The 9,716-nt window shown below is 51.9% G+C and overlaps 1 protein-coding gene across 3 annotated transcripts; it reads right to left on the bottom strand.

Annotated features, from left to right (window-relative positions):
• Positions 1-2,771: 2,771 nt before the first annotated feature.
• Positions 2,772-8,502, bottom strand: S100a16 (S100 calcium binding protein A16). Of its 3 annotated transcripts, XM_051199155.1 has the most exons (4): positions 8,335-8,502; positions 6,038-6,256; positions 3,715-3,892; positions 2,772-3,510 (listed from the first exon to the last, which is right to left on the bottom strand). In XM_051199155.1, exons 3-4 carry the CDS (start codon positions 3,865-3,867, stop codon positions 3,340-3,342), a joined length of 324 nt encoding a protein of 107 aa, XP_051055112.1. In that variant the 5' UTR covers positions 3,868-3,892; positions 6,038-6,256; positions 8,335-8,502; the 3' UTR covers positions 2,772-3,339. The 3 variants fall into 3 exon arrangements, with proteins under 3 accessions (XP_051055112.1, XP_051055111.1, XP_051055113.1); XM_051199154.1 differs by lacking the exon at positions 6,038-6,256; XM_051199156.1 differs by lacking the exons at positions 6,038-6,256; positions 8,335-8,502 and adding an exon at positions 4,531-4,669.
• Between the last annotated feature and the right edge of the window lie 1,214 nt (positions 8,503-9,716).

Raw genomic sequence — 9,716 nt, 5'->3', positions numbered from 1 at the left:
TGATAAAATTTCTGGAGAGATCAGGGATACAAGCAAGCCTACAGTCGACATCAAATTAAATGGAGAGAAACTCAAAGTAATTCCATTAAAATCAGGAACAAAACAAGGTTGTTCTCTCTCTCCCTATCTATTCAATATAGTACTTGATGTTTTAGCTGCAGAAATAAAACAACTAAAGGAAATCAAGGCGATACAAATTAGAAAGGAAGAAGTCAAAATATCATTTGCAAATATCATAAGCAATCCTAAAAAGCCTTCCAGGTAACTCCTACAGCTGATAAACTCAGAAAAGTGACTAGATACAAAATTAACTTTAAAAAGTCAGTAGCCCTCCTATATACAAATGACAAATGGGCTAAGAAAGAAATTGGAGAAACAACACCTTTCACAATAGCCACAAATAATGTAAAATATTGTGGGGTAACTCTAACCAAGCAAATGAAAGGCAATAACTTCAAGTCATTGAAGAAAGAAAGTGAAGAAGTTGGAAAGATCTCCCATGTTCATTGGTAGAGTTGGCAGGGAAGGACAGCTGGAATTGGGCCGCACTTGAGGGATGGTGTGGAACCTCGTGCAGTAGAAACTTCCTGGTAACTATGAAAATTATCCTTGAAGGACTCCTAGTAATGGGGAATACAGAGTCTGAACTGGCCATCTCTGGTAGCCAGCTAAGGCTCCCAGTGGCAGGACTAGCTTGCATTCAGTTGAATTGTTGGCCAAGGGAGTCTAACAGAGATTCCCCCCCTCAAACAGCTGAGGCTCATGCTAGGACAAAGGGATGCTGCCTACAAACTGCCAGCAGGGCCCCATTGCCAAAGATAACATCCACAGGTCATTGAACGTGGAGAGCTGGTACTTGCATGGAGCCTTCATGCCACATTCTAGTCTCTTTGGTGTAGGAAGATACTCTACAGGCACCAGAATACTTTCTCACCAAAAGAGAAACATGGACACCAATCCAACCATGAAACCTTTGTCCTTCATCCTGCCTACAAGATGTTCTGGAGAGAAGATGCCACAGAACTTGTAGACGTAGCCAATCAATGTCTGATTTAATTTGAGGCCCACTCATCGAGAGGGAGTCCATACCAGACATTGGTTGGCTGGCCAGAAACCAGAGACTTGGTGTCCCAGGGACCTAGAATAGAGCTAAACAGTTTTTAAAAACTCAGTTAAATAATTCAGTGACATCCTGCTATACTCATAGATTGGAGCTTTGTCCAGTGGCCATAAGAAAGGCTTCCTCTGGCAGCAGATAGAATACAGAGACCCACGGGTAGACATTATGTGGAGAGAGTCTATATTTGAGGCCTCCATTGGGTCCATCCCCTCAGAGCTCAGGGAATCACTAAGAGAGGAGGAAAGGCTGTAGGAGTCGGAGGGGATGGAGGACACCAGAAGAATATGGCCTAAGCAGGGCTCACATGGGCTCACAGAGACTGAGGTGGCAAGCTTGGGAGCTGCAGCAGGTCCTCTGTGTATGTTGGGCTGTCAGCTTGGTGATTTTGAGGGGCTCCTAACTGTGGGAGCAGGTGTGTCTCTGACTCTTTTTGTCTGTTCTTGGGACTCTTTTCCTCCTATTGGGTTGTCTTGTCCAGCCCAGGTATAAAGCTTTTGCCTTGTCTTATTGTATTTTGTTTTGTATTCTTAGAGGCCTGCTCTTTTCTAAGGGAGACTGAGGCAGAGTGGATTCAGGGGAGAGGAGAGGAGTGGGGAGGAATGGAAAGAGGGGAACTGTGGTATGGATGCATTGTATGAGAAGAATCTATTTTCAATAAAAAATAAATAGATATATAAATAAGAATTAAAAATATGTTCAAAAAGTAGAGTGCTATTGTGCAGCTGTGCAGGGAAAGGAAGGCCAGCAGGGCCTTGACACCAGCTTATCTGAGGCATACCAGTTTCACAAAGTTGAAAACCCTTAAGTGGACTCCAATAAAAGTCTCTGCACCTGGGCCTGGTGGTGGCACAAGCCCTTAATCCCAGTACTTAGGAGGCAAAGGCACTTGGATGTCTGTGAGTTCAAAGCCAGCCAGGTTTACATAGTGAGATCCAGGCCAGCCCTGGCTATAGACTGAAACCCTGTCTTAAAAGAAAAGAAAAGAAAAACACTATCTGCACCCGTGCTTCTCAGACACAATCTTAAACCGGGTTTCCTGCCGTGTGCCCAGTGAGGGCTCCTCCGTGCAGCAGCACAGGGAGCTGGGAAAGCTGGCATTGTTCCCAGCAGCTGAAATCTGTGGCTCTCTTTCTCTCTGTCTCTGGCTTCTCACATGTCTTCCCCTTTACACCCTGTGTCCACATCACACATCATCACTGCACACTAGAATTGTGCTCTGAAGAGGATCTAAGCCCTCCATGCTACTCATGGCGCAAGACTGAGGGTCATAGGCCTTGTTATTTAACTGTAGTGAGAACTAAATGACACCTATTATGCACCTAGAAGTTGAATTTGAGTCTGAGCCTAGGTTATGAGGGCTTTGGGGGATTGCAGGCAGACAACACCAAGCTGAGCTACGTATCCCAGGCTGTCCTCAAACTCCAAACCCTTGTGTTTCAGCCTTCAGCCTAGGATTTCACATGTAGGCCATTAACCCAGTTTAACTTCTGGCTTTTTTTTTTTTTTTTTGGCCCCTAGCTTTGTTTGCATATGAGGTTTGTTTGTAAGATTCCCTAGTGCCTCAGAGTCCAGATCAAAGACCAACAACATGGGATAAACGGCCAGGGAGTGTGGCAGAATTAAAGAACATCACAAAGGAGCCAGCCAGGGGTTACAAATTCCAAATCCAGCCTTTATTTCAGTGGCGGAGCAGAGAGGAGGCTCAACCTAGGTTAGGTCATTCCCAGACAGAGACGGCTGGACAGGAGCCCTGGGAATGCCTCTCCACCCAGCTAGGAGGTCGGGAGGGAAAGAAGAAGACAATACTGGTGCTGCCACTTCCACAGCTGCCACAGCCAGGAGCTGGGCGACCTCAAGCAGCCAGCTGACCTCCAGAGGTCAGGACAGACCCAGACTCAGGCAAGGCTCGGACAGGCACAGCAGCCATTTTGAGAGTGTACAGACTCAACAAATGAGGAAACTCAACAAATGGGGGCCCCCAAACAGCATCGATATTTCACAAAGGGGTCCCCCAGGGCCTGCAGACTGAATGCCCAGGGAAGCACAACCACAGTGAGACACTCAAAGAGGCCTCCATAGCCCCCACCCCCACCCCTTGTGCTGTGCAGCAAGGGTAGGAGCAGGTCTGGAGGGCAAAGAGAGGAGAAGGTCAATGAAAAGCATAGGAGAACACTGGCAGGACATGCATGGGTGAGGACGTGAAAAACGGCCGAGGGCCTCTAGCTGCTGGCCTGTGGCTCCTGCTGGCACTCCTGCTGGCGAATGAGGTTGGCCATGGGACTGGTGATACCGCCTATCATGGTCCAGTATTCATCAAAGCTGATGCGCCCGTCGTGATTGGCATCCAGGTTCTGGATGAGCTTGTCGGCTGCCTTTCGGTTCCCTGTGTCCTGCAGAAGAACCAGAGTCAGTAAGGCTTGGGGTGAGCCAGGCAGGACCCGGAATCAGCCCTGAGAGCTGCTGCCTTGGCCACGGGGGGAGGGGGAGGTAGCCGGGGGGTGGGGGGGTGGGAGAGGCCACTGAGCAGGGCGTGGAGGTGGGACGGGTGTTACTGTGAGGAGCAGAGTAGACAGGGAGAGCAGAAGTAGGGCTACCGTCAGCATGTGGTTCAGCTCTCTCTGGAGCATCTTGCGGAAGCTGCTCTTGCTGATCTTGTTCTTGACCAGGCTGTGCTTGGATACATATTTATAGAAGTTTTCCACCAGGACGACAACGGCCTTCTCCAGCTCTGTATAGCAGTCAGCCATCTCACTGCCTCAGTCCTGTCTGGGCCTAGGAACCATAGAGAGGAGATGAGAGAGGCATCCACACACACAGCCCCCAGCACCCCACAGGCTTGTCTTCTGGAGCAGGATGGGGAGCAGGCCTGGCACAGCAGAGTGTGGGGGTGGCCCCAAAGGGAGAGCTATGTGGCTCCTCTAATCCAGGTGTTCCCCAGCCAGACTGCCAACTGCCAAAACAGGTTCTCCAGGTCCTCTGCATGCCCTGGGCAGCCATGCTGCCTGTCAGAGCCCTCTGCGAGCAGGAGGCTCCTGTGGGAAGAGCAGGCAGGTAACTGTCCCCCCCAAGCACACCCAGGCCTCCTATTCTAAGGAACCATAGTGGGAAGAATAGAGACAGAGAAGTCCAGGGCTTTTATCTTCTATCCCAAACTGGCTGAGACCCCATCCCTAGGCCACAAACCAGGAAAATAGCCCCTGGCTCACCTCAACCCCTTGCAAAGACTCTAAGGCAGTGAGTTCTGGGGCCCAGGCCACCATTGCCCCTGTCTAGGAAAGAGCAAGGTCCAGCTCCATCAGTCCATCAGATTAGATTTCGTGTGGGTCCTCTCCTGGCCACACCCTGTCAGCCTTTCCTGAAACCATTCCTAAGTATACACCATGGCCCAACGACACCCTTCACCCCATTACCTAAGAAGATGCAGGCCCAGTTCTGCCCCAGCTGGAGACAGACTGGCCTCTGGACGCAGCAGCTGGCAGAGGCCAGACGCATCACCCCCTCACCCCAGAACAAAAGGCACTCACACTCCAAGCGGATATGGCCTTCTGAATAACAGGATATGAGAGGAGCAGGCGGGTCTACTCTGTGAGTGGCCGCCCATGCCCAGAGCCCCTCCATACCAGCCTGGCAAATTAAACTCCCCGCCCACCCTCAAGCACAAGAATGAAGTCCTGCTGCCCTCGCCCAGCTTGTCCTTGGAAGGGGAGGTGGACACGAAAGGACACAGCCACTTGGGCAGGCCTATCCACCCAGGTCTCCTGTCCTCAGCAGCTGCTCTCCATCCTTTGCTTAGTCGCCTTCTCCCATGCCCGTGCCATCCCAACAGCCTGCACACTCCCTTCAGCTGAGGGCCTGTCACTCTGGCCCTTCCCAACTGTGCCTGCAGGAAAACTTGCCTTGATCTCTGTCATCTCTATACTCTCCTAGGACTCCCACAGCCATGTCTGTCTTCACCACATCAACACCAGCGGGGGCCATTAGTTGGTTTGGTAAGTCCCCGGCTCTTAGCTCTCCATCTATTGAGCCAGCATTGCGTTTCTTACATTCAGTTGCTGCTTTCTGATCCAAATAGCAGAATATGTAGATTTGAGGGCAACGTTTTTTTTAATCCTGAATATACCACTACCCTCTTTTTAATCTCTGTAACTTGCCTGACCTGCAATGCCTGGCCAAGTGTCCTGCTCAAGGGACATGTTCCAATATTCCCAACTCCTTCCAGCCCTAATGCCCGGCAGCCAAGGCCCCTCCCACCCTTCTACACTTCTATGCATCTTTTTCTTAAGGAATGATCAGAACAGGAAGAATGAAGGACAGCTGAGGGGGAGTGGGGTCAGGCTGGGGCGTCTATGGTGGGAAATCCTTCCCTCCTAACCCTCCTGACCACTGTGGCCTGTGGCTGGAAGGATGACACACAGTGCCAGACCCACAGGAAACTATATTCTTCCCTATACTCTGTTTGTTAAGGGTGGAACAGTGTGGTTTAATGTTTGAAAGACATTCAGACAAATTCTCTAACATACACAAATAAGGAAGAAAAACGATTTTTTAACTCATGGTCTGTCTGCCCCGATGCCCTCGGGTGGGGTGAGGATGGCCTGTGGCCAGCGTTCTTGGGGATTCTGGAACCTGCACCAGGATCAGGAAGAGTGGCACTCAGGTTTCTCCCACCCTAGCTATGAGAGCAAGAAAGGAATTGGAGAACCCCACCAACCCCCACCCCTTACCATCCCATAGCCGTTCCAAGGGAGGAGTTCTGCAGGAAACAAAGAGAAGACAGGAAAGGAGTAGATAATTGGGGTGGTGTGCCTCTTTGGCCCTCCCCAAAGGCCAGTCCAGCTCTCCCTCTATCTGCCTTCAACCTTGTTCTCCCACCAGGGCAGCCTCCTCCTGCCCCTTAGTGCTGTACCCAGTCCCTACCTGGCCTCTTGCAGCAGCCAAGCAAACAACTGACAGAGAAACACCCAACAGATGATGCAGACACCTGCCCCAGGAGCACTGGGCTGACAGGAGATGCAGCTTCTGTGTCCTGACTCCTTCCCAGGCCTTCTTCCCAGGGATCTGCCTCCTCCCCACGTCCTTATAAGATGGACAGCTCTGAGATAACCATCAGGACAAGTGATTTTTCTGAAGCTTTTTCTGAAGACAGTATCAGAGTGAGGCAGTCAGGTGTCATTACTCTCCTTCTCCACCCTCCCCTGGGGGGCAGAAGACAAGCTCAGCTGCCCTACCCATTTCATAGCCACCTGCTCCTGCAGCTGTCCCATCCTTCAACCAGTCAGGCCTGGGGACCTCCAGGCATGGGGAGAGGGAAATGGTACTGTTCCCTTCCTAGGCAGACCTATCCAGGAGGTAATTTCTTCTCAGAGAAATCTTGGAAAGAGAGTTGGGGGTCATGAGAGCATGCAGGTATGCCAGTGTATACTGAAGTTTTCCCAAAAAGAATTAAAAAAAAAAAAAAAGTAGAATAGGATAACCACTTGCCCTCCAAAGGGCCCTCCCCTAAAGGGGCCATTCACCTTGGGTCCCACCCTTCCCCCAATGTTCTCTTAGTCTCCTGGACTGATTCATCATTGAGCAACCAGGAGGCTCCCACCCCCCACCCCCGCCCACCTGAGTCCAGCTTGCTGACTTTTCCAAAAGCCCAAATTGCCCTGACACCATGCCCCTGGATCTCAGCCACTCTAGCCCCACCCTCCCACCCCCAAGTTCTGGTCCCCACCCCTTTGGAAGTGCCTGCTCACAAATCCCTTAGTCCACCCTGGTCTGGAGCTCTGAATGTCCATCATACCCTTCAAGGTTCACCTCATATACACTTACACTGTAACTTATTTCCAAACACTGAATACGGCCCTACTCTTACCTCTCCAAGCCTACAAGATCTTCAGTTTTAACTCTGGCAGGCTCTGTGTCCCTCTCAGCTGCCTCTCATTCACTCATGATGCTCATTCACCAATAGCTTCATTTTACAGACTTTCATTCATTCTCTTATACAAATTCAGCAATGCATTCCTGCTGTCATTCATCCCATCAGTCCCTTCGTAATTTCCTCCCAACTGCTATCAACCTGCAGGGAGAGTAAAATAACTGAACTGGGCTAGGAATTTCTACTTTCAAGGCTCTTTGGTGATTCTCTCCAGCTTTCCAGGCCCAGTCTCTGTTCCCTCGTGCTTTTCCCAGTGTTGAAGGCTAATGGTTCACAGAGATGCTCCTACCTCTGCATCCTCACAGGACTCATGCCATCACACCCGTATATAAACATCCATGAGCTGAGCAGAGAACTCTGCCAGTTCCGATCTGCTTGGGTACCCCATTTGTCCTCAGCCAACTTCTGCTGAAGCAAGAAGTCCTTTGAATTTTTTCCCCAATTCGTTAAAGTTGTAAGTGGGTGACATGTGCGTGCATGAGCACACACCTCTACCCCAGGCCTCCCCAACATTCATAGGGTTCTCTGCTGGAGAGAGGCCGAGCCCACCTTGCCACCACCCCTGCTCTTGCCCCCACCTCAACTGGGCTGGGCAGGCAAATACTCCTACAGTGCAGGTGGCTCTGCCAGGCAAAGTCAGTCAAGCTGGGACCTGCCTAGGTCCTGGAATGGAGAAGCTGCCAGTTTGAAGCTCCACTCCTTCCTTTCTCTTTCCCTCTCCCCATCCAGGGGACCTCCCAGGCTTCCCCAGGCCCCTCCCAACGAACACCACCCAGAGCAAACCAAGGCCTGCACCTGGACCTTGCCTGTGCCTCAGGTGGAGAAGCCACCTTAGCCCCTGCCTCCCTTTCCTGGCTTCTCGTGAGCTCTGGGCCCTCTCCAGTTCCTCCTGGTCCCCATTATTTTTCCCAGGTCACAACTACCATAGCCTAGTGAGGCCTGTGGCAAGATTCGGGCCCCCAACATCCAACCAAGAAACACAATTCCTGTTCCCGGTTAGAGACAACGCAACAGCTGTGCGCAAGGCCCTGGAATGTTCTGCCCAGTGTCCCAGCCCCTGGAGATGAGCCAGGTCCGCTGCTTGGCCAAGGAGAGGGGCTTACTACCCTGCCTCTAAAGATTTCGCAAAGCCACTAGGGCTCCTCACTCCCTAACTAGCCTTTGGGGAGAATTAATTAACAAAACCTTCGGCCCTGTGTCTGGCTGGCACCTCTCCCCCAGTTCCCTCCCTTGACCCTTCTGCTGTCCCCCCAGCAACCCCAGACCTCCCCAGCTGGCCTGTAGTGCTCACCTGCCTCCACGTTGTCCACCTCCTCCAGCAGGGCTCTGAGGCCTGGGCTCTGTCACTGACAGCCAGGCAGCTCCTGCTCAGCAGAGCCAGGACTCCTCCCCACTGCACTCCCAGAATCTGTCCCACTCCCAGTCGGCTTTGCCTGGCTGAGCTGGCTGTGGGAAGGTAGTGACTGAACTCTTGACTTGGCCCTGGGGTTGGGCCCTTGTTAAAGGGGTACACACCTTTTTTTTTTTTTTTTAACACCCCTCTACCCTCACCCTAAAGGGAGTGGTAGAAGCTGGCACTCCCCCAACCCCACCCTCCTAAGCCCACAGGCTCTGAGCAGAGCTCAACAAGGTAGAGTAAAGAAAGGGAAGGCTCATCGCCTGCCCTTCTCACCCAGGTCACTGAAAGCCAGGTTTCAGGGCAGCCTACACCAAAGACAGACGAGTTCAGTTAGATTCCCAGGCAGTGTATCTGGCCACGGGAACTTCTTTGCTGTTGGGATTTCAGGAATCTAACACCTGATTTCTGTTGGCTGGAGTAAGAGGACAGACACAGTAGCTCTTTCTGGTCTTGCCTCTCCAGTTCAGCCACCCTGAGCTCAGAAATCCATTTTTAAGACCCTCCTCCACCTCCTCTGCTTACGCCTGACCCTGTACCCACCTTCCTGCAGGTACCTGGGGAAACTGGCCAGCTTGACCTCCTTCTGAGGGCAGCAGCCAAAACAGAGAGGACACGTTGGCCCACTCTCACGATGACTTCTGTCAGGTCCCAAAGAGTGCCCCCTCCAAAAAAAAAAAAAAAAAAAAAAAAAAAGTGGCTAACAGCACCTATTGTGGAGTCCTGGTTCCTCTCAGCACTTCTCACCCCACCCCTATCCTCTTCCCTTCCCTTCCCTTCTTCTCTTTCCTTCCCTTCCCTTCCCTTCTCTCCCCTTCCCTTCCCTCCCCTCCCCTTCCCTCTCCTCCCTTTCCTTCCCTTCCCTTCCCTTCTTCTCTTTCCTTCCCTTCCCTTCCCTTCTCTCCCCTCCCCTTTCCTTCTCTTCCTTTCCCTTCTTCCCTTCTCCCCTTCCCTTTCCCTCCCTCCCCTTCCCTCCCCTCCCCTTCCCTCTCCTCCCCTTTCCCTCCCTTCCCTTCCCTTCTTCTCTTCCCTTCCCTTCCCTTCTCTCCCCTCCCCTCCCCTTCTCTCCCCTTCCCTTCCTTTCTTCCCTTCCCTTCCCTCCCCTTCCCTCCCCTCCCCTTCCCTCTCCTCACTTTCCCTTCCTTCCCTTCCCTTCTTCTCTTCCCTTCCCTTCCCTTCCCTTCTCTCCCCTCCCCTTTCCTTCTCTTCCCTTCCCTTCTTCCCTTCTCCCCTTCCCTTTCCCTCCCTCCCCTCCCCTTCCCTCTCCTCCCTTTCCT

This window comes from Phodopus roborovskii, unplaced genomic scaffold (genome assembly GCF_943737965.1).
Source record: "Phodopus roborovskii unplaced genomic scaffold, PHOROB, whole genome shotgun sequence".
Classification (NCBI taxonomy): domain Eukaryota; kingdom Metazoa; phylum Chordata; class Mammalia; order Rodentia; family Cricetidae; genus Phodopus; species Phodopus roborovskii.
Note: the sequence above shows the minus strand (reverse complement) of the source record. Positions and strands in the feature narration are given on the sequence as shown.